Genomic DNA, 23,192 nt, shown 5'->3' with positions numbered 1-23,192 from the left:
GGCGGCACCGGGGAGGGGGGGGGGGGGGAAAGGCGGGCGCTCGCGCCGCTCCGCCGCGCGCGCGGGGCACGCCCCCGACGCGACCCCACGTCGGCGCAGGCGCAGAGGGAAGCGCGGCGGGAACAGGGCGTCTCCCGTTGCCGTGGCAACCGCGCGGCCGTCGGCGGGTTCGCGCGAGGTGCCGCCTCACCGGAGAGGGCCCCCCCGCCCCCGTGTCGTCCCCCCCCCCCCCCGGTGACAGGAGCCCCGCCGGCCGCCATAGCTCCCTCGCTGAGGGGACGCGGCCTCCTCCCTCACGGCACAATGGAGTCACGTCTCCCCCCGGCCCGGCCCGGTTCTCCCCCGCCGCCCGCCGCGAAGGAGCCGCCCCAGGTACAGGCCCCGGCCGGGGGGAAGAGCACCCACAGCATCCCCGCGGGTGCCCATGGCGGGGGGAGCTGTGCCCAGCCCCCGGCCGGGGCGCGGGGATGCATTAACACCCCTCAAAACTTGTTCTGCTCAACGTCCCCAGGGCCGAAAGCCCTGCAGTCCCCGAGGTGGCGGCTCAAGGAGCGCGTTGGTGACATAAACCCCCACTGCGGGACGGGAGAAGGGACGCAGGGCTAACCGAAACACCGCAGGGCTTCAGGGGCCTTGGCCCTGTCACCCCCCAGGCCAGGAGGAAGCAGGGCCAGGAAGATGATCAGAGGGACGGAGCACCTCCCCTGCGAAGACAGGCTGAGAGAGCTGGGGTTGTTCAGCCTGGAGAAGAGAAGGCTCCGGGGAGACCTCAGAGCAGCCTTCCAATATCTGAAGGGAGCTACAGGAGAGCCGGAGAGGGACTCCTTGTCAGGAAGTGTAGTGACAGGACAAGGGGTAACGGTTTTAAATTGGAAGAGGGGAGATTGAGATTAGATATTAGGAGGAAATTCTTTCCTGTGAGGGTGGTGAGGCACTGGAACAGGTTGCCCAGGGAAGCTGTGGATGCCCCATCCCTGGAAGTGTTTAAGGCCAGGCTGGATGGGGCTTGGAGCAACCTGCTCTAGTGGAGGTGTCCCTGCCCAGGGCAGGGGGGTTGGAACACGATGATTTTTAAGGTCCCTTCCAGCTCTAACCATTCTATGATCCTATGATCCCCACCGCTGTCACAGACCTAGCGTCATCTTTGGGGAATGTGCCCCGAGCTCCTGAAACCTGGAAATATCTCTGCTGGAGGTGGCAGGCATTTGCTTTGTCTGAGGGGAAAAGCAAGCAGAGAAGAATGGTGTTTTCTCTTTCCAAGAAAATATGAAGGAGGGGAAGAAAAAAAAAAAAAAAAAAGACTAAAGAGAACAGTCCTTTCAGCTGTGAGAGGGTAGTGTCATGCTATGAGTACATAAACTTGGCATTTACGAACTGTAGCGACATTGTAGCAATATTTGATGCTAAAAATCTGTATCTTTTGGCAAAAGTAGCCAGAGAATGCTAATTAAAGAAAATGGCTTAATTCTACATACACTCACTTGAATTATTCAGGGAGAAGTGCTCTTTGCCAGCCTGTTGGGCAGCTTTCAAGTACCCCAGCCCAGGCTTTCCAGTTACTCCCATCCCTGGTGCCCCATCCCAGCTCCCGCTCCCTTGTGCAGGGAAGCATTAACTGCCCACTTTGGTGGAAATGTGGGAGTGTTTTGCTGGCAGAGGGTTTTGTTTCCAGAGAGCGGCTGGCGCGAGTGAGGTGCACGCTGGGGAGATGAGGGCAAACACGGGGCGTCTCTTACCTGCAGCAGAGATTTCCAAGTTGTTCTTTGGAATCAAGGTCCAGCTCTTCAGAAGAAATCCAAACGTGACTTGCTGCTCCCGGCCCACGGGGAGACCTTTCTTTCTGGATGCCGGAGCCGTCCTGGTGCTTTCTGTGTTGTCAGAGGACGCTGTATGTATGTTACGGTTTGAGGAACCCACAATTTATTGTCATTTAGGCAATTACTCTCTCGCCTGACGACCCCTCTCCACCTGGGAAGGGGAATCGAGAAAAAACAAGGAAACACAAGGGTCAAAATGTAAACAGATTTAACAGAATAAAACTAAATAGTTAACAGTAATAACACTAAAGAACCAGTATTGATCCCAGTATCGATATAAAATACACCAGGACTATCCCCAACCTGCTCTATCCCAGGAAACTGGTCCCTCCCAGCAGGGACAGCCCATATGGGACCCTGCGAACGCTGCGGCTTCGGGAGGAAGGGAAGGGCTCAGGGCTCCGGCACCCGGGCAAGGACTTCCCAGGATCCCAGCCATCAGAGAGACAGACAGAGAGAGAGAACTCCTCTATTGAATGAGCCATTCCTGGTATGAAATAACCCTGTTGGCAGCTTGGGGCAAGTGCCCAGGTCTCGGTCCCCCTGGGGAGCTCAAAAGCTCTGAGACCTTGAAACCCACATACAATAGCTGGCTGTAAAGGAAATATTTTCACCAATTCAGACACTACAGTCTTCTAAAATCTCAGTTTTCCCAAGCATTAGAAAAGAAAATAGTGAAAAAATAAAATTACTGAAAGGGAAATTAGCCCTGTGTCGCCCAACCCAGGACAATGGAGGAAAAAGAAAGCCCTGCAGGAGCCGAGAAACGAGAGCCGGGAAGAAATGAGATTTAGGCGACTGCAAAGGACGGAGGTGGCCACAGGATGGCGGCAGCCAGCCGGGCTAGGGACAGGGACCGGGCGGCTCGGTGGCCACCCCGGCTCTGGTGGCAGAGGCTGCCCAAAGCCACCATGGGAGCTATTAGAGCCATTCGCATACGAAAGGAGCTGGCAAAGCCGCACTCCTGCTCGTTTTCTCTCTCAATTAGTACCGACGGCTCGGGTCTGTGGAGCTGCCCCACCTGAGCGAGGAGGATTTAACCCAGGATTCCCTGAGAAAGGTGAATATTCCTGCCCTTTAGAAAAAAAACAAACCACAAAAACCTCAACGCAACCCCGTTCTGGAGCTATCTAAGGACACTTCTGGCTGCTGCACAGTCCCCTGCCACCCCGAGACGCTCTCTCCTGGCCACCCCAGACCCGGAGGCACTTGGCTTCCTCCATGAGATGCCACCTCCCACTGCAAAAGCTTCTGTCGCAGCGGGGAGCACCCACCACGTCCCACCGAGGGAACGTGAATAAACTCTTTGGGGTGTCCCGGGAGCCCCCTGGTCCCTGCCGGCCTCTCCTCTCCCTGAGGCTGCTGACACGGGCCACCATTGACGCCTCGAGTTTCTAAACAACTTTTGGCCAAGAAAGTGGAAGTTTTTTTCCCCGCCAGGCCCGCTGCTGCTGAACTATCCCCAGAGCAGGGTTGGTGGTGCCAGAGGACAGCAGCTCGGGGGTTCAGGTCCAACATATTCTTCTTGCCAGGCTGGGTTTCTGGCCAGCTTGCTCATTAGCGCTGGTTCCTAATAGGACTTTTACTAGCTGCTGAGAAACACAGGCACTACAGTCAGTCCTACAGCCCAACAGGTTCAACGAGTATTAGTCAGGCTCCGCACGCTGGATCAGCATCTCCGGCTCCCCTTTGACGATTCCCTTCCCTCTCCTTTTCCAATATCAGGTGGGATTCAACCCTTACACTAATTTCCTCCGGCCCATTTCATTTAGCAGTTTTTCCCAGACACTTCTCTCTGCTTTTGACTGATGTCTCCAAAATGATGACAGAAAGACAAAGTCCTAATTTTTTTTCCTTTTTTTTATTTTCCCCACCCATTACACAAACTTAGTTGTGAAGTCCTGCAGTAGCCAAAGTGTCTCTGGAGCTGGGATCTCACACAAAGCTGAGCCGCCAGCTCCTGCCTTTGTTGAAGCAAGAACATACCTGGGCAGGATGAGGAACCTCTGCTTCAGCTCAGTTCGTGAGCACCACAGAGGGAAACACAGTCCCACTCACCAGAAAGTTGGGGTTTGGGGCTGAAAGACACCTAAACAACCTCTTCTGAAGGATCCTTCTGCTTTCATGTCCTTCCAGCCAGATACACAGGAAAGCAGTGCCCTTTAAACTCTTCTCCTGAAAAAAAAATAAAAAAATAAAAAAATCCAAGCCCCTGGGGACTGAAAAGAGCTTTAAATTTTTGAGCAGGATCCCGAATTAGGGGTGTTTGCAGGCAGGGCACCTTCGCACCCGCAGAAGAGGAGCTCCCTGCCAGAAAGCATCACCGTCAGGTGGGATGCAGATGCTGCATCCATCTCTCTGCAGCGGCTCCACCCGTGAGAGCCCCCGGGGGTTCGGTACCATTCCCCAGGTGGGAATTACCATCCCCGCATCCAGCCAGGATATGCGGGTCGGGGGATGCTCCTGGAGAGCTTCGGTGCCAACCCCTCAGCGTGGTCAAACCACTGCCCCGAGTGCCCGCAGTCCATCGGGCTGGTGCGATGCCACCGTGGATTGGGGTGGAAAAACACCACCAGCCCCAGCAGCACTTAACAGCGGAGGGTGATAATATCTTAAATAATTCTATCTGCTGACAAAGGGGTTGTGCGGTTGCAATACCTCAGCACGTGTCTGAGCCAGAGCTCCACAACGCTCCACGGCTTAAGCAGATTTTTCACCTATGAGCTGGGGGGTACATTATCTCCCTGCCCAATTTTAGTTTTCCACCCTCAGCGCCGGTCCCCCGAGAGCAATAAATGCCGAGACAGTGAGTTGCAGGAGGGAAGGAAAGCAGTGAGAGAGGAACATCCTCAATTTGGTCGCCTGCCTTGCTGCAAGGGGAGCCAAACCTTGCCAAAACAAAGCCAAATGCCTCCTAAAGAGAAGAAAAAGCGCAGCCTCCTCCGAGTGCCGTGGGAGATGCCACGGGGGTCGGATACCTGGGAGAAGCCCAGTCTCTGGGGAAAGACCCACCTTCTCCACTGGCTCCTAACGCCCGGGAGTTCTCGGGACTGGTGCTGGTGCCCACACTCCCCTGGAGAGCAAAGTCCTCCCTGTGCGGCTCGGCACTTTGCAGGAGGAAGAAAGAGATGTGCCGGTGGAGTGACGTGGCCATCCCACCCACTCCCAACCCCGTTCCCCTCTCACCCTGCAGGGCTGTAGAGATCATCGGTCTTGCCAGGAGATGTGGAAAGCACTGTGGGTCCCATTTCACAGGGCTTCACTCTCTCTCTCCAGGTAAACACGCAGACGTTCTCCCACGCCCACGGGGAGCTGCTGGTGACAAGGACAGATTCCTCTCCTGGCCAGGCTGTCCTGAGGAGGCTGAAGGGCTGCCCCCTCCTTCCCCTCCTCTACTCTTGATTTCACACACCGCAGGAAATGTGGAAGATGACTTCTTCTTCTCTTCTCTTCTTTAAATTCACAGGTCTGATGAGGAACCTGTTAGAGGCACTTGGCAAAGCCGCAGAATGACATTGGCTTGGCTAGGAACAACCCTCGGGAATTGCTGGCTGCCTTTCCTGCCAGGATGCAGCTGGATTATCCCTCAGGACCGACTTTATTCAAGGGCGACCCACAGCAACGCTGTTGGTGAGCACAGGGGCACCCAGACCTGCTATACCCAGCCAAGGCAGCTCTTCTTCCCCTGGAAACTAAAGCAACAAAAAACCCCAGACAACAGACACAAGGAGAGCTGTCAGAGCTGGCTCACACACAACAACCTGCTCACTCACTCTTCTTGTGAAAAGAGAGTTATACCCTGCTCCGAGCCACGGTCCCAGATGGGTCAAGCCTTTGTGAATGAAAAAAGCGTTCAGTGATTTGGTTCCGATTTCCAGTGGCTGAGCATCCCTGCACAAATCCCATCAGGACAGCAGAGGCTGGAGCAATCGTACTCTAGGAACTATCTCCTTAGAAGGGACAAGGTTTCAGGAGCGGGGAGGCAGGAGGGCTCTGTGGTTTGGAGGAACATTCAGAGCACACGTTGGTGCTTTCCTCTTCGGGAGGGAGGGGATACTTGTTCTTAAGGGCTCTTAAAATACTTACAGATGTTCCTGTAACCGTTGACAGCAAACCCTGGTGCCCCTCGTGCAGCAGCACTGTTACACGCGGGGAGCAGAAGCACTCGGCTCCCAGCGCTGTGTTTGCCAGGCAGCGAGGCACGGAGAAAGGATTTCTCGGTCTTTGTCCAACCCTTCCAGGAAGGCAGAGCTCCTCTGAGGTTCACAGAAGGGTTGCTGAAGGGTTCACATGGGGGAACCAGAGTAATGGAGAGCAAACGAGGGTCCTGGCCAAGGCAGGGGGGAAGAGGGCTGCGTTCAAGTGGGAAAACTGTGGAGCAGCCTCCCCACTTTGCTGGAAGCTCATGCTTTGCCCCTTTTCCTCTCCCTGGCTGTCACAAACTCACCTCTGGCCCCATCCCATCTGCTCTCAAAGCCCGGGATGCTCCCATCCCCTGCCTCTCGCATCCGATCTCCTCTGCAGCGCCCAGGCTTCACCCCAAGAATGAGGCAGGTTACACACAGCCCAGCTTCATTTTCTCTTTTTAGGTTTGATGGGGTTTTCCCCTCCTTGCCAGAAATAGTTTAACGCTTTCTAGAGCTTCTGCTAATGCCTCCTTCCTCCTTCTGCCCGTTTGTGACACCCTTTGGGGACGGTCACATCCTTCCTGGCAGGATGCAGCCGGCAGCGAGGGGGCAGAGGAGGAGGAGGGCAGGGGTGGCAGAGCCAGGGGAGCTCGGCAGGGTCACCCCCCGGCTCTGCGGGGCGGTCCCGGTCTCGCCGCCCCTCGGGGCCGGGGTGAAGGGCAACTTTCTCGCCGCCTCCCCGGTATCTGCCCGCTGCCAGGCAGCCGCGGCTCCCGCCCAAGGCAGGGCTGTCCCACGCGGAAGTCGGGGCGCTGCTGGGTGCACATGAGACCTCGGGGGAAGGAGACGGGGCAGGACACCGTGCTCGGCCAGGAGCCCCCGCCAGCCCCGCAGCCCGTCCCGCCGGCGGCTGCGTCCCCGACCGACGGCCCCGCGGAGACCTGCCCGGGGCAGCAAAGGGAGCCGGGGGGCGAGGAAGGCTCTGCGCTTCACCATGCAGGTAGGAGACGGAAACTGTCCACCTGTTCCCAAAAAGCTGCTTTTCAGCACCTCTGGGCCACCCGCGGCTTGGGAACGTGGGTCGCTCTGACCTCTGATCTCTGCCGCTCCCGTGCTTTCAGCCTCTAAAGCCCTCAAAACGCACCACAAAATGCCGGTTCCTCTTCCCAGCCAGCAATCTCCTGCTCGTGGTGGGGAAAGTGGGGTGCGCTGCGGGCTCTGCCGCCCCTGCGCCGGCAGCCGGGCAGAGCAGAGCCCGGGCACCAGCCCCGGGACCATCGGGCTCGGGCCGGGGGGGACACGCGTGGCCCCGGGGGTGGGTACCGGGGATCAGAGGGGCCAGAGCACGGATCAGAGAGGGACGGTTTGGTTTAGAACGAGACCAAGGTCTTTCCCTTGTGTAAATCCATCATGAACAGCAGCGGAGGTGACAGCCCCAGGTCTACCTGGAATAAAGTAAGGGGAGAGGGGAGCTGAGAAGTCTCATTTCTCCAGCTTGAAAGAAAAAAAAAAAATAAAAAAATCAGTTTTCTTTTACTCAAAAAGCCAGGGAAACTCTCTAGATTGGGGCAACAGTAAACGTATAGGTGTACTATCTGCCTGTTCAATTACAGATTGTCACATTTCTTGGGAAACTATGAGGTAAGATTTAAGTGCTCTGAGGGAAGCGCTTGTAAGAAGCATCCCTGAGATAAAAGCAATTTGCTCATCTCAGTGTGGGTGACGGGAACCACCCAAGCCCTCCCCAATCCACGACTGGAAAGGAAAACAAGGATGCCAGATCCTGTCCGGGTCCTTTCCCTGAGTTACTCACGCGGGTGACTACAGCCCCAGCCTGTCACCGTCTCTAAAGGACCCAGTACCCTCACTCGGGGCAGCGGGGTCCCTGCCCTGCAACAAGGGGACAAGGACCCACTGAATCCAGCCACACTTCAGGGCACACAACCCCTTTCTAGCACTGAAATTCCTCCTTCTCACCGTGCAGATTACTCCTCCTACACCTTTGCCCAGTGGGTCTCCAATGGCGGGGCAGGAAAGAGCGAAACGGGCACCGTCCTCCTCGATAGCAGGGATTAGAGTCCAGGGTTTACACAAGGGCTCCAGAGCTGAGGTGGCCTCTCCTGCGCGGGGCTGACTGGCTGCCCTGCGCTGCTGGGGCAAAGCGGCATTGTCCCACAGCATTGCTCGTCCCCCGGGACACGAGGAATAGGTGTGGGAGTGCGAGTGATGCCAATTCCCTGCCTTCTGCACCGTCCCTGCCAACAAACCGCATCCGGCCCCAAAAGCAGGCTGGGCTCCCGGGAGAAAGCCCCGGTAGCCAAGGCTTACAGCAGCCCCTGGCTCCCCTCAGGGTGGGTTTGCTCATCCCCCTCTGCCGCCCGAGGCAGTTTGGAGCTGTCACCGCCCGCAGCTGGGCGCTGGGAATCGCTGGGGCTAATCTGCCAGTAATTGGCAAATTCCCCCCCGTTTTCCAGTCCTGCGCAGCGGGTACCAGGCGGTAAATCATGTTGCTATGGGAACAGGGAGAAAAGCCAGACCCCGCTCCCACCGCATCCTTACTGCCTAGAGCCGCCGTACAGGGCGGCCTGGGGAGCACCCCAACCCGTTCTTAGGGTTTAGCCGGAAAATTAAACAGCAACGAGTCCCTCACGGGATTGGAGTCGGTGCTTGCTATTTTGGGAGCACGGAGAAGCAGGGGCAGGATCTGGCAGTGTCAGGTCAGAGGGACCGGCAGCATTCCGACCGGGAATGCCGGTGGAGGAAGGATGCTCTGCTGAAGCTCTGCAGGCTCAGCCCCAATGCTCTCCCCGTGGGGAGGGAGAGGCAGGGGCTGGTAGCACCAGCAGGGATCTTGGGGAAGGCTTCCGATGCTGCAGACCCTCAGCCCAGCTACGCAGCCCAAGCCCCGTGGCTGGATACATCCCATTTGTGAACCTGCCTTGGAAATGCCATCAGCTGCTTCCCCAGGAAATGCATGCACTGGCCAGGATGCTTTGGTTTGTGACCAGGGGACCATGGCTGCGGCCAGCGGGGCTGGGAGCCACCTGGAGACAGACGCTGGGATGCTACCGGGTCCGTTCACCTCCTCCTGAGCGCTGCTGGGGTCAACACCAGCGGGACGCTGTGTCGAGGTGCATCTAGGAACACCTTGAGACCCCCCTCCCCATGGCAGGGACGCAGGCAGAGCTGGGAGGTGGCAGCCCTGGCAGCCCATCTGAGAAACCAGCCCGGCAGGAACGGGACACGGTGACCTGAGGAGAGGTGGTGCTGGACTAGGTCTGTGCCAGCATCAGCCGGGGGGCAGAGACTCCTACTCCCACCCCTGTGCCCCGAGATGGGCTCTTGGCCAGGGAGAGGCACTCACCCTCCTGGGGACACCAACCTGAGCCAAAGCCCAGCTCTTCCACCCCAAAGCCTGCTCAGAGCTTTGGCGGAGCAGATGACAGCACCATGACCCCCCCTCTGCGTCCTGACCTAAGTGGGGATACCTTTTAGCAGCAAGAAGTTCTGGTTCTTATTGCAGCAGCACCTTCTGGGGGGAACATCCTTCTCGAGCCTCCTCACTTCGCCTTTCTGTCCATCACTCTCCTCCCGGCTCCCGCTTTGGGAGAAGCCAAGCCCCAGCTCCACGTGAGAGAGGATTTGGCAGAGGATTTCAGCCCTTTCCCCATCCCGGTCTCTCCCGCTCCCATGGCCTCGTTCTCCAGGCAGAGCCTGGCACCCAGATCTTACATCAGGGCACGGTTGCACCACCCGGCTCTGCCCCCGAGATTGCAGCCAGAGGAACTCGTCTGGCCGGGCACCACTTCGGCTCCTTGGTGGCAATTCTGATGATATCCCCGTCCCCTGGCAGCTCCTTCCCGCTTCCGTGCGGCGTCACCGTGCCCTGGGGACAGGAGACATAACTGTTTGTGGGGCTGCGCCATCAGTCACATCAGAGAACTGCAGAAAAACCCCCAAAATGCCATTTTTAAGACAAGATTCATTCCCTGCCCCTGTCATGGAGCATGTCATTGTCAAACTCAGCGCATTCACTGGGACCTGAAGCCTGGCTCTTGCCGAGCCACTGAAAGACAGGTTGGAGTAATCCCCTCTTGCCCAAGAGAGGCTGTGGCTGCAAGACCAGGCTGAGATGACACCAGGGAAGCCAGGGACAAAGCGGTTTGAAGCTGATGAGCTCCAGTCCTGTGCACCCACCAGGTCCAGGCCACCCAAGGGTCCTCGCTGCAGCATCCTTTGGGACACCCTGGGCTGGGAAATCACCCTGGGCAGAGGCCACCCCGGGGATGCTTGCTGCGGCATCCTTCAGGACACCCTAGGACGGGAAATGATCATCCTGCGCCGAGGGCAGCTGCCACGGGGCCTCCTTATTTCCTCCACACAGGAGGTGTTCCAGGTTTCTCACCTGCTTGGCTGCAGGGCTGCACAAGCCCCCGATGGTCCGTGCCCCGCTCTCCCTTCGCTGGAGTTTAGAACTCCCTTCCCCACCCTCGCCAAAAAGCTGGCAGTGCCCCGACAGGAGCAGGTGGAGAGGGGAAGGGCTGATGAAAGGCTGTGAAAGCCGCTGCAGCGTGGAGAGGAGCGCAGCGTCGAGCAGCGGTCCCCTGAGAACCCCGAACGCGAAGCTGTATTTGGCTGAGGGAGACCCCAAACCAGAGAGGGGAGAGCACGGGAGGAGGTTTAGGGGGAGCCTGGCCGTGCCCCCCTCCCTGGGCACCCCGTGGTGGGTGCCGGCAGGAGAAGGGGCCGGGTGGGTCTGGGGCGCGTGTGGAAATGCCCGTTTATCGAATGGGCTCTGTCTCTTCCGATGTGCTGGGGGTAGGAGCGACGGCACACCCCGGGACACCTGAAGGCCGGGGGGGCTTTGCCGAGGGGCAGGTTTCTGTGTGCCCACACGCACTCCAGGGCAGCCTGGTCCCGGTGTCCCCGGCAGGCGCTGGTCCAGGGCAGCCCGATGCCACCCGAGCCCCTGCAGGCAGAGGTTTGCTCCGTGCCCGGAGGCAGGGATCTGCCAGAGACCCCACTGAAGCCTTCAGTCCTTTTCTCTCCTGCAGGATGAAATTCTGTTGACCCCCTGGAGGCATTTTCCCTTGGAAGACTCATACCCTTTTGTCCCCCGGGTAAGCTTCGCCCCCCCCCACGCTCCCAGCCAGCTCAGCCCAGCTCAAAGAGGGCAGTGGGGCAGCGTCAAGGCAGCGGCTGCCTCAGTTTCCCCATCCCCACTCTCCTGCCCACTCCCAGTTCCCAGGGACCCTCTACACGGTCACGATGAGGGTCCAAACCTGGAGCTGAGAGAGCGAGCTCTGGGCTTGCCACCCCCACAAACCCCCGATATTTTCTGTGGGCAGGATGAAGAGAAGTGGGACTTTGTGCTGGTGAGTGACTTCCATGAGGTGGGCAGCGAGAAGGAGACCAAGAGGAGGAAGTTCCTGGACGAGCTGAGCAAGAAGGGGTTCACCATCAAGGTGAGGGGCTGCAGGAGGAAAAGGCAGCGGGTGCTTGGCTCTTGTGGTGCCCGGGTTTGGGCTCCTGCACCCCAGGAGACGCGAGAGACCTGGAGCATTGAGCCGATCACATCAGCGCTGAAAAATTAAAGGGGGACCCCAGCCCCAGGACAGTCATGGCCCCTGGACCTCACAGCTCTGCCCCTTCCCTGCCTCTCTGCCAGCATCGTTCTAACAGCCCTTCTCTTCCACCCGCCAGAAAATTGAGGATGAGAAGCTATTTCATGGGGTCCGTGCCCCAAAACAGATTTTCCGGAAATACCAGTGGCTCCTGAGGAACCCTGATAACCCCGACAGCAGGCCCGATGCCCACCATGAAGTACCAGTGACCACCAGGTGGGTGCTGAGCTGGGCTACTGACTCCCAGCACCTTGGGCTCCCCTTTCTCCGCCCCAGCACCCATTTCCCAGCTCAGCTCACGGTTCTGCCAGGCTTTTCATTCCCACCTCCACCTGCAAAGCTGCTGGCTCCTCACCATCCACAGCAGCTCCCAATCCCTGCCCTGGGTTCTGGTGCACACCTTAGAATCACAGACTGGTTTGGGTTGGAAAGGACCTTAAAGCCCCCCCAGTGCCACCCCCTGCCCTGGGCAGGGACACCTCCCACCAGACCAGGTTGCTCCAAGCCCCCTCCAACCTGCCCTTGAACCCCTCCAGGGATGGGGCAGCCACAGCTTCTCTGGGCAACCTGGGCCAGGCTCTCACCACCCTCACAGCAAAGAAGTTCTTCCCCACATCTCATCTCCATCTCCCCTCTTTCAGTGTCAAACCCTTCCCCCTCCTCCTAGGGCTCCCCTCCCTGATCCAGAGTCCCTCCCCAGCTTTCCTGGAGCCCCTTGAGGGACTGGAAGGGGCTGTGAGGTCTCCCCGGAGCCTTCTCTTCTCCAGGCTGAACCCCCCCAACTCTCCCAGCCTGTCCTCACAGCAGAGGGGCTCCAGCCCTCCCAGCATCTCCGTGGCCCTTCTCCCTGCCCTTCCCCGTTTTCCAGGGCCACACAATCCCAGTCTGTAGCCCCAGAGACTCCTTTAACCGCAGTTTCTCCTTGCTCAGGATACGGATCGTGCACTTCATCCTGCACCACACGATGACGCCTGACTTTGGTAAGGGACGGGGGCCAGCGGGGGGGATGCTCAGCCTGGACTGTGGTGGGTGGGCACAGGCACCCCCAGTCACTTGCCCCCCCAGGAGGGTGCAGGAGAGGGCAGAGAGCCAGGGGGCAGCTCAGACAAGGAATTTTGCTGCTGCTTCCAGAGGCTGGGAGTTTTGGGCTGCAGGAACCAGCAACAGCCCTCTCTCCCCTCCCTCTCCCCAAGCCCCCCACCTCAGCCCCCCACCCCGCTCTCCCGGGTCCCCAGAGGAGCCCGTCCCTCCCCGACACCCCGGGAGGAGCAGGGCAGCCTCCCAGGACCTGCCAACCTGGCCGGCTCCCAGAGCCAGGCACGCGCAGCCCGCGGCACCCGACACAACCGCAGGGATTAATGCTGATCCCTTGTGAATAGCTCAGCCTCTCCCGGGCGGGTTTTTTTTGTGTGTCCCCCCCAAAGGCTCCGGAAAAGGTTTGGGATGATTCTGACTGGCAGGGAGCACCTGGGGAGAGAGCAGAGGTTCACTAACCTCCTCTGTTCCACTCCACCACCAGAGAAGCTGCAGGACCTGATGAAGAAGAAGGTCTTTGAGGCAGCGTTTCCCCTGCACGAGGTGAGGCTGGGGACGTGGGTGCCTGGGAGGAAAAACCACAAGAGGTGGAGGAGCGAGACCGGGTGTGGGAGACCTTTGGGTGACTGGGGCTGCATCGAGACCTCTCTGGGTGGGGGGCAGGATGAAGGTCCCGGGAGCTGGGCTGGGGGTTAGGGCTGCCCCGTCATCCCTGTACCCGACCGACTGCTCTGCTCTCCAGAAGGAAGAGGGAACAGAGTTCCTCAAGGAGAAATGGGCTCGCTGGAGAGACATATTTTGCCAACAGCCAATTGAGAAGATCAGGTAAGACGGGCAGAAGAGGCACGGCGGGTCCCTCTTACCAAGACCTGAAACCCAGGGAGCTCCGTGCCCTTTGCCAGGATCCTGTGTTTTCTTTGAAATAATTAGTTTGAACCCAGCTCTTCTTGCAAGTCTCTGGCTGCTTCTGAAGTCCTTATCCCGAGGGTTATCCCTGCGGCACCGAGCTCCGTCTGCTAATCCCGCAGTTGAAACAACCCCCGCATCCCCGCAGGTTTTAACGAGCCCCCTCATTTCCAACCGCACGCTCCCGCCTGCGGAAGGAAGGGGAAGGGGACACGGAGCCTCCGAGCAGCGCGTCCAGCCCCAGGCTGGGCTCGGGGCGCCGAAGGCGACGAGGGGCTCCAATAACCACAGTACAACCCGGGGAAGAGCACGGCTCTTGTGATAAAAGGGGAAGAAAATGAAGCCTGGTGGTCAGGGGAAGGAGAATGTGCTGCTCCATGAAGTCACTGGGCTCTCAGGGAGATGAAACGTTAGAACGGGGATGTGCTCTCCTGCCTCAAATGCTCGTTACAGCCTTCGAGCCCGGCAGAGGCACCGGGGACTCACAAGGGCAGGCAGCTCCTCGCTTCTGCGTCAGTGCAGCGTGACTTGTTGCTGTCACACAAGGATTAAGGGGCCGAGTATGAAATTTGGAGGAGGGACAGACTGCTGGGGTTTTTGTTTGTCTTAAGCAAAGGCCAGGGAGCACATCGGTGCCTCTGGCTGCTGGAAGAAAGTTAATTCTTCCGGAATACGGGAGGGGAGGCAGGTCCTTCAGTCAGATCCTACCCGCACCCCCAGCCCTCTTCCCCACCCCAGAAACCCCGAGGTGCTGCCACCGCAGGAGCGGGAGGTGAAAGCCCTGCAGGGAGGGAGCTGAGCCCAGAGGGAGAAATTGCTCTGGTCTGAGAAACATCGCACCCCGCAGCCCCCTCATCTCCGTCAACCCCGGCGTTTCCAAAATTGCTCTGCAGGCACCGATGGCAACTCGGTCTCTCAGCCATTCCCACCCCTCTGACCTCCCCATGGAGGTGGGCACCAGCCAGAGGGGCTCTCCCTGACGCGTATTAGCCAAGGGGGAGAAAAAATATTTTGAAGAAATTGAAAAAATAGAAAATCTTAGTCACCAGGCTGACTGAGAGCAGGAGAAGCCTTCTCCCAGGCTTCTCCAGACCCTGCAGGACCCCACACAGTGCAGACCGAGCCGGTCCCCACCACAGCCTCCTATTGCCCTCCATCCCCAGACACACACACAGCCCGGCCCCTCCTGGGCCTGACACCCCTTTGGGGCTGGAAGTGCGTTTTCTGGTGACCACTAATGATGTGGTCTCCTCTCTGGCCCCGAACCACATCTCGCCTTCCCTTCCAGGTGCTATTTCGGTGAGAAGGTGGCCCTGTACTTTGCCTGGCTGGGCTGGTACACCTACCTGCTGGGATTCGCTGCCGTGGTGGGGCTGGTCACCTTTGTGGCTGGCATCACCATCTTCAACTCCAGCCAGGTGAGGTAAGGCAGTGGGGAACGCCGGAGGCGCAGCCCCTCCAGGAGCCTTTGTTCCCCACGTGGCCCTGAGCCGCCACCATCCCCATTCGCTTTCCTCCACCCCTTTCTCTCCAGCAAGGAGATCTGCGAAGCCACCGACACCATCATGTGCCCGCTCTGTGACCAGAACTGCCCCTTCTGGCTCCTCTCCGACACCTGCACCTACGCCAAGGTGGGCACCCCCCTCCCAGGAGGGGGACACGCTCCTGTGCTGGTCCCACACCCCTAGAAGGAAAAGCCACCCCAGAAAAGTGGTGACCACCGCTGGAAACCTCCACTAACTCTGTAGCCAGATCCCAATCTCCATCCCCACCATGGAAGAGTGAGAACCACAGGATTGTTTAACTCGGAAAAGGCCTTTAATATCGTCAAGTCCAACCATTAACGAGTTCCCCCCTAACAAGCCCCAGTGCCCATCCCCTTCCTGCAGCATCGTTACCTGTCTGGGGCGGATCTGGGTGGAGAGAGGACCACTGAGCCCAGGGGCCTCTCCCCAGACCCCACGTGCCACAGACCCTGCACCCTGCTGTCCCCATCACCCTCTTCCTTCCTCTTCTCCAGGTCACTCACATGATTGACAACGAGGGGACGGTGTTGTTTGCCATGTTCATGGCCATCTGGGGTAGGTGTCCATGTCTTGGTGCCAAACACACGTGAGGGAGCAGCCCGTCATGGCTCAGGGAGAAAGCAGGTGGAGGAAAACGGGACATCAACACAGCTTTGCCATTTTGGAGCTTTTTAGTCCTTCTCTCCTCCACTCCCAGGGCCACCAGTGCCCCTTCCAGACAGAGCAAGGGACAAAAACACCCCAGCAATTTCCTTCAGCTCCCCAAACACTCCTTACCTGTCCCTCCTGAGACCTTTCACCCACCACAACCTCCTACAGAGCACCAGCAGCCTCTCCCCAGGCTTCTCCAGCACCTGCTGACAAGTGGTCACAGCTGCAGGGAGGAGGGACCCCAGACCCCTCATGAACCTTCCTGGGTCACTGCATGGTCTCACAGCTGCTGTGGGACGAGCTGATGGGATCCCACCACCCTATCGGCTACAAACCCCACTGTGGGTGAAGGGTGGGCATTTCATGGTGGGACTATGGCGTGAGCAGGTCATGGACACCATGTTGCGTGTGGGGTGGGTTACACGGGGACAAGCTCGGGAAGGTCAATCCAGACTAATTAAGGGGTGGCTGAATGGACTTGCAGAGGTGCAGCCGTGCTGGGGTGCAGGGCAGGAAGCCTCTTCCACTTGGAAGGTGTATTTCTCATGAATCCAGAGTAACGTGCCTGGCGGGGGCCGTGTGGAGGTGCCCACCTCAGCAGCACAGCCCAGTGCTTACCCTGGTTTATGCCAAACCCCCTGCAGAGGCCAGAGCTGGCCGGGCTCCCAGGGAAAGCTCACCCCACACCTCCATCCCGTCCCCGTGGGGCCCAGCACTCACTGCTACACCTCCAGGTCCTCCCCGGTCGCTGAGACGCGGAGGTGGCTGCCTGTCCTTTGTGGCCAGGGGCATTCCAGGTTGAATCGCCATGAGGGACCGTCCATCCCGCTCTGTGGGACTGAGGAGTGGCTTCGTCTCCAGAGCCACCCCCGAGTGTCCCTGCACTCTCTCCTTGCCCCCACAGCCACCGTGTTCCTGGAGCTGTGGAAGCGGCAGAGGGCCACCGTGGTCACCAACTGGGACCTGTACAGGTGGGACGAGGAAGAGGTGAGGATGGCATCTTCCTTGCTTGGTGCTTCCCTTCCCAGGGCAGGAGCCAGCTGGACCCACAGCAAAGACACCTCACAGGCCCCCCCTGGCCCAGCTTGATTCTCTGTAGGTGTAACATCTCATGGAGACACTTGAACAAACAGCAAACCCAACATCTGGCAGTCCTGGGAGAGACAGAGCCCTCCAGAGCGTTAAGCAGACAGTAGCCATCTCCCCGCATAGCTAGTCACCTCCCCTCCTGCCCAGGGGCCGGAACTCAGTCAGGACCGGCCACGCTGCTGTGGCTTGGGTTGGATGACCATCCCTGTCCTTCTCTGGTGCTGCTCATCCCCTATGTCTGTCAACACAATGACCCCTGGACTTTCTGCTGCCTGGGCACAGCTCTGGAGGATCCTTTCTTTCACTTTGTTTGATTTTTCTATTATTTTTTTAAGGAGGAGCTGGCTATGGAGCTGATCAATGACATGCAGCACAAACCCCAGCAGTACCAGCACTCCTACTTCCGCAGCACCATCATCCTCCTCTTGGTTCTGGTGATGGTAGGTGCCGGGGTGGACACAGGAAGACCTGGTTCAAGGGCACATGGGTTTTCCTCCTTCCCTCCCTGCTCTGCTGCAAGAACGGCACCTCGAAGGGTCCTATGACGAGAGCAAAGGCAGGATCTGGGTTGTCAGGGCAGGTCCATGCCCATCACAAGGATCTGGGGCCTCTCTATGCTGATGGAAGAGGCCAACCACCCTTGGGGGTTCTGGGCTGAGGGCTCTGCTCTCACGGTGGAAGGTGGTGAGGATGAAGACGGTGAGACAGAGGGTAGGAAGAAGCAAAGCCTTGATGCCCTTGTTTCTCCCTGTGGGCCACTGGAGAGAGTCCAGACAAGTAGTTCAGGTGTAGAGGTCCACCTTATGAACCTCTCATCCTTAACTGAAGATTGCACTTCGGGCCATGTCCAGACGAGCCCTGGTGAAAGAAGCTGGGGTTTGAAGGGTCCCAGGTGGGACGAAGCAGGTGCCCACCACACAGGGTTTCTCACCTCCTGCTGTCACCCTCCTCCACAGATTGCTGTGCTCATCGGCATCGCCCATGGGCTCGTCATTTACCGGGTGGTGGCAACAGCTTTCTTCACCCAGAGTGACTTCGAGTTCCTCCGCGAGCAGGCCAACACCATGGCGGTGATGACGGGGGCTGTGCTGCACTACATCACCATCGTCATCATGACCAAGGTGCGGAGTGACATGGGGTGGGCAGAGGGTCTTCTCCTTGCCTTCCCACCACCAACCCTCCCCTCTCTTTATATCTCCATCCTGCAGGTCAACAGGCGTGTGGCCCTCTATCTCTGTGACCTGGGTAAGGGAAATGGGGGGCTGTCTCCCACCTGCACCCTGAGCTGCCCAGCAGCAGCACCCCCTTGGTCCCCGAACGCACGTCCCTTCCCTTCCTCCACCGGGCAGCTCCTGCCATGCAGGTCCCCATGGGAGGCCACCAGCCCCCCAACACACAGGCTCACCTGGGGCCCATGTGCTGCCCATCCCACAGCCACGTTATGATTTGGGGGGACAGTCACCCACCAGGGTGGGAACCTGGCATGAGCAGGAGGCCACCACAGCTCAGGAGAGGTCCCAACATGGTTCTCCTCCCAGCTGAAGGGCCCCTTCTCCCCAGCTCATGGCTCTGAGGGACCTCCCCGCTCAGCTGGGCTCACCTCCATCAGAGGGCTCAGTGAAGAGCAGGGAAGGGTCCACGAGGGGCAGAGACGCCCTTCCCAACCTTCAAAGAGCTGCTGGGGCATCCAAGGGGGAACAGGGCAAGGTCCCACCGCTCTGTGACCAAGCCCCTGGGCCTCACTCCCTCCCCCAGAGAAACCACGAACCTTATCCCAGCGTGAGAACAACTTCACCATCAAGATCTTCACCTTCCAGTTCTTCACAAACTTCTCCTCACTCATCTACATCGCCTTTTTCCTGGGACGGTGAGTGGGGGCCGGGGTGGTTGCTGAGGGGAGCCCTGGTTTGGGACACACATCCCCGACTCTCCCCAGGGTCTAGGGACAGCCCAGTCCCCCGCCAGGCACAGGGGTCCCACCTGGGACACGACTTCTCCCCGTGGGCACAGTGGGTGGGGGAAGTCCCTCCTCTCCACCGGTGCCTGGAGGATGATGCCCCATCTGTGCGGCTCAACTGCTGTTGTTGGTCCCTCGCTCAGGATCAACGGCCACCCCGGGAACTACGTGCGTGTCGCTGGCAAGTGGAGGCTGGAGGAGGTGAGGGACTCGCCGTGGAGCTCCCTGACCCCACACGGCTCCTGCTGCCCGGCCAGGCTCTGGGAACCTCGGCCTTCTCCTGTGGAAGCCGCCGTGGCCAGCAGCCCCCGGGCCAGGTGGCCCTGCCGGCAGTGCCCAGCTCCTCCTCTCGCCCCTTGGCAGTGCCACCCCAGCGGCTGCATCACCGACCTCTTCATCCAGATGGCCATCATCATGCTGCTCAAGCAGACCATCAGCAACGTGGTGGAGTATCTCGGCCCGTAAGGTCCCCCCCAGCCCACGGAGCGCCCACTGGTGCCCCCCCAGGACCTCCCCAGCTCCCACAGAGAGTAACCCTGGGCTCTGGGCCAAGATCCCCCCCTTTTCGCTGCCTGGGGTCCCCGGGGCTGTCCCCGGCAGCGGTCACCCCCCTGTCCTCTGCGGGCAGCAGTCCCAATGGCTCGCTCTCCTCACCAGCTGGGTAACCCACAAGCTACGCAAGAAGCGGCAGCGCCCCAAGAAGAGGAGCACGATGTCAGAAGAGGAGGAGGAGGACGCGGACGCCTGCAGAAGGCAGTGGGTGAACAACTATCATCTCAGCAAGGTGGAATTCCTCAGCCTCTTTGATGAGTTCTTGGAGATGGGTACGTAGGGCAGGAGGTCAGAGCCACGTGTCCTCCTTGGCTGGAGACACCCTGATGCTGGGGAGCCCCTGCATGGGCGAGGGAGAGCTCCGGGACCCAGCCAGGAGAACATTCCCAAATCCAGAGAGAGCAGGCAATGGTGCTGGCCCTGGGACCCTCCTCTCCTCCCAGCAGTGTCAAGGGGATGGCTGTACGCCCACGGTGGTCCCTCTGCCTGGCTGGTCAACCAGTGCCCGGTGGAACCCCCACAGATCCCCCTCTGAGAGGTGGGCAGCCCTGGGAGGTGTGGGGTCCCCAAGACAGGTCTATCTCCCCCTTTCACTCCCTCAAAGCCCCTTAGACACAAGCCATAAAGCAGGGCAGACCCAGAGAGCACCCAGGGCCCTGCGGGATGTCCCCTCTGGGGCAGCGTCACAGCGGCATGTGGCGTGTTGCCCCCGCACAGTGATCCAGTACAGCTTCACCACCATTTTCGTGGCCGCCTTCCCCCTTGCCCCCCTGCTGGCCTTCTGCAACAACCTCCTGGAGATCCGCCTGGATGCCATCAAGATGATGCGGCTGCGCCGGCGCATCGTGCCCTGGAAGGCCAACGACATCGGTGAGACGGGGCCCCAGGAGCCTCTTCACACTTTCCCTGGCCTGAAGCTCTTGGCCAGGGACTGGCATCACTTCACCCTGGTGAAGAGCACAGGGTTGGGGAAGGAGAAGCGATTTCAGACTCTGCAGAGGCTGAGGAGCTGCTTGGAGGTCTCCTTCATAGAACCATAGAATTGCCCAGGGTGGAAGGAACCTTTCAGATCATTGAGTCCAACCATCAACCCAGCACTGCCCAACCCACCACTGAGCCATGTCCCTCAGCACCACGTCTGCCCGGCTTTTAAATCCCTCCAGGGATGGCAACTCCACCACTGCCCTGGGCAGCCTCTTCCAAGGCTTCACAACCCTTTCCATGAAGAAATTTTCCCCGATATCCATCCTAAACCTCCCCTGGGGCAACTTGAGGCCATTTCCTCTTGTCCCATCACCTGTTCCTTGGGAGCAGAGACCAACCCCCCCTGGCTACAGCCTCCTTTCAGGGAGTTGTAGAGAGCGAGAAGGTCTCCCCTCAGCCTCCTTTTCTCCAGGCTGAGCACCCCCAGCTCCCTCAGCCACTCCTCAGAAGTTCTCCAGACCCTTCTCCTTGTGCTCCAGACCCCTTCCCAGCTCCATTGCCCTTCTCTGGACACGCTCCAGCCCCTCCATGTCTTTCTTGCAGTGAGGGGCCCCTCCTCGACCTCCTTTCCTCTTCTGGCCATACCAAGCCTGTCCCCAAGCTGGGACTGGGTCTGCAGTCCTTGGATGGTGGCTGCGAGCCATCAGAGGGGCCTCACTGACCACTCCTCCCCACAGGAATCTGGCTGCAGGTCCTGGAGGCCATCGGCATCCTGGCTGTCATCGGGAACGGGTTGGTGATCGCCATCACCTCCGACTTCATTCCCATGCAGGTCTACAAGTACACCTACAGCCCCTGCATGACGGAGAACAGCACTGCCGTGGAGTGAGTCTGTCACTGCCCTGCCCGCGGTGTCCCTGCCCACCCCGGTGCCACTGGTGCCAAAGCACAAGGCAGCCGAGCGGTCCCCCATGGTGGAGTGGGGGGAAAGGGGAGCAGGGGAGGGCTTTCCAGATGGCACCATCCTCAGCATCCCAGCTGGCTCACTCCTCACGGCATCCCCGTGGTGGGCAAACTAGTACCCGAGTGGCGAGAGCACCCTGCACTGTTGGAGAGCCGCGGGACTGCCCTCCTCCTTTTCCTCTCAGCCTTGGCCCACTGGCCAAGCTCAGCCAGGCCAGACAGAAGTCTCAGAGCCATCCATTTCCCCCAGGATTTGAGAAAATGGGCAGCCAGGGAGGGGAGGGAGAGCCCTGGATGGGTGCTGGCTTCCCCAGGATGGGAGGTGCAGTCTGTGCTCAGCCGTACTACTAGTCACCGGAGAATCCACACCCCAGAAGTGGAAAGCTGCAGGGAGACAGTCTTTGTGGCAATGAGAGGACGTTGTGTCCTCTGGAAAGACACGGGAGCTGCGGCTTTTGGCAAGGGCATGCCCCAGCCCCCCGGCCTGGCCAGGAGCCACAGCCCCCCCTTTGCCGCGGGGCCAGTGACGCCATGGCTCCCCCCTCCCGCAGCTGCTCCACCGGCTACATCAACCACAGCCTCTCCATCTTCCGCGTCCAGGACTTCGAGCCCCACACCAAGGTGCCCGAAATGCTGCCAGGCCAGGAGATCACGGAGTGCAGGTAACAGCAGCCATTGCTCGGCCCCGAGCCCCTCACCGCGCCGTCCTGCCTGCCAGCCACGGGGCAGGGCTCGGGGGTGGCCACCGTGGCTCCTCTCGGACCCCCTGGAGGGAGCCCGGGCTGGCACCAACGGGGCTGCGCCGCAGGTACCGGGACTACAGGAACGCTGATGACTACAGCTACACCGTCCAGTTCTGGCACATCTTTGCAGCCCGGCTGGCCTTCCTCATCCTCTTCGAGGTGGGCACCCAGGGGGACGGGAGGAGATGGGGCAACCCAGGGGGGACAGTGGCCAGGGGAAATGGGGACTGGGCCACCTTCACCAGCACGGGGAGGTCCTCACCGTGGCGGCTGCCTTTGCCCCCCGCAGCACGCAGCCCTGTGCGTCAAACTGATCGCAGCCTGGTATGTCCCCGATGTCCCCAAGTCCGTGAAGAACGAATTTCGGGTCAGAAAACACACCTACCTTCGTGAAGAACTGAGGTGGGTGACATCCCAGGGAGACCTGCCCGGCTGCAGGATCCATCCCTCCACAGCCCCACTGGCCACCGCAGGCCTGGGGACAGTGGGGCTGCAGGCTCCTGCCCTCGGGGACCTCCTCCATCACCTTTCTCCCCCAGCTCTCACCCCAGCCTCTGCCCGGGGCCTCCAACAGAAAATGCACTTTTTAAGATGGGCTGTATCACCCATAAATGAGGTGCCATCTCCCCCCGTGCCCCAGGCCCCGCTCACTAGCCCAGGTGCTTGTAGGCACTCGAGGCCAGTGAAATGGGTCCCACCTGAGGCAATTCAATACTAGAGCCCACCAGAGGAAGGGTCTGCTTGGCTTTGGCTTTTCTTTCAGAAAAAAGAAAAGCTACAAGTTAAAACAAGGAGCAATTTTGCCCAAATTTTCCATTTTAACATAGCTTAAAAAAAAAAAAAATACATCAAGTATTTCAGCAGGAAACAGAACCACTGTAGCCGAGAGCCACAGGCTGGGCCGCCCTGGTGCTGCCGTCCTTCATGGACCAACCCCTCTCGCAGGAGGGATCAGCCTGACCCTCTTCACGGCCACCCCATCCTGGATGCCACCCCAGAATCCCGGCTCCCACCCCAGAATCCCGGTGAGAGCAGAGGCGAGCGGGGCTCAGGACGCCCCACGCTGCCACGGTTCAGCTCTCAGGCTCTGGCTTCCCACCGAGGGAGGGATTTCCCACAAACAGCCTGTTGTTCTTTCTCCATTTATTTTTGGCAAAAGGCCCCGTTCCCCCCCTGAATATTCTTCCACACCCCCCATTGCTTCCTGGCTCAGGCAGTCCCTCCCCACAGCACCTCTCCTCTCTCCCCAGCATGATGGAGTACTCCACCGAGGTGTAG

The 23,192-nt window shown here is 59.4% G+C and overlaps 1 protein-coding gene across 1 annotated transcript; it reads left to right on the top strand.

Moving 5' to 3' along the window:
- Positions 1–6,769: 6,769 nt before the first annotated feature.
- On the top strand, positions 6,770–23,192 carry ANO9 (anoctamin 9). The gene is made up of 25 exons (XM_074148637.1): positions 6,770–6,944; positions 8,419–8,441; positions 10,999–11,064; positions 11,293–11,409; positions 11,648–11,784; positions 12,499–12,548; positions 13,088–13,146; positions 13,346–13,428; positions 14,798–14,932; positions 15,044–15,140; positions 15,530–15,590; positions 16,591–16,673; positions 17,111–17,215; positions 17,732–17,896; positions 17,984–18,020; positions 18,531–18,642; positions 18,876–18,933; positions 19,096–19,193; positions 19,390–19,556; positions 20,002–20,154; positions 20,946–21,093; positions 21,723–21,833; positions 21,980–22,073; positions 22,204–22,316; positions 23,165–23,192. Exons 1-25 carry the CDS (start codon positions 6,770–6,772, stop codon positions 23,190–23,192), a joined length of 2,475 nt encoding a protein of 824 aa, XP_074004738.1.

Source organism: Numenius arquata, chromosome 6 (genome assembly GCF_964106895.1).
Source record: "Numenius arquata chromosome 6, bNumArq3.hap1.1, whole genome shotgun sequence".
Lineage (NCBI taxonomy): Eukaryota > Metazoa > Chordata > Aves > Charadriiformes > Scolopacidae > Numenius > Numenius arquata.
Note: the sequence above shows the minus strand (reverse complement) of the source record. Positions and strands in the feature narration are given on the sequence as shown.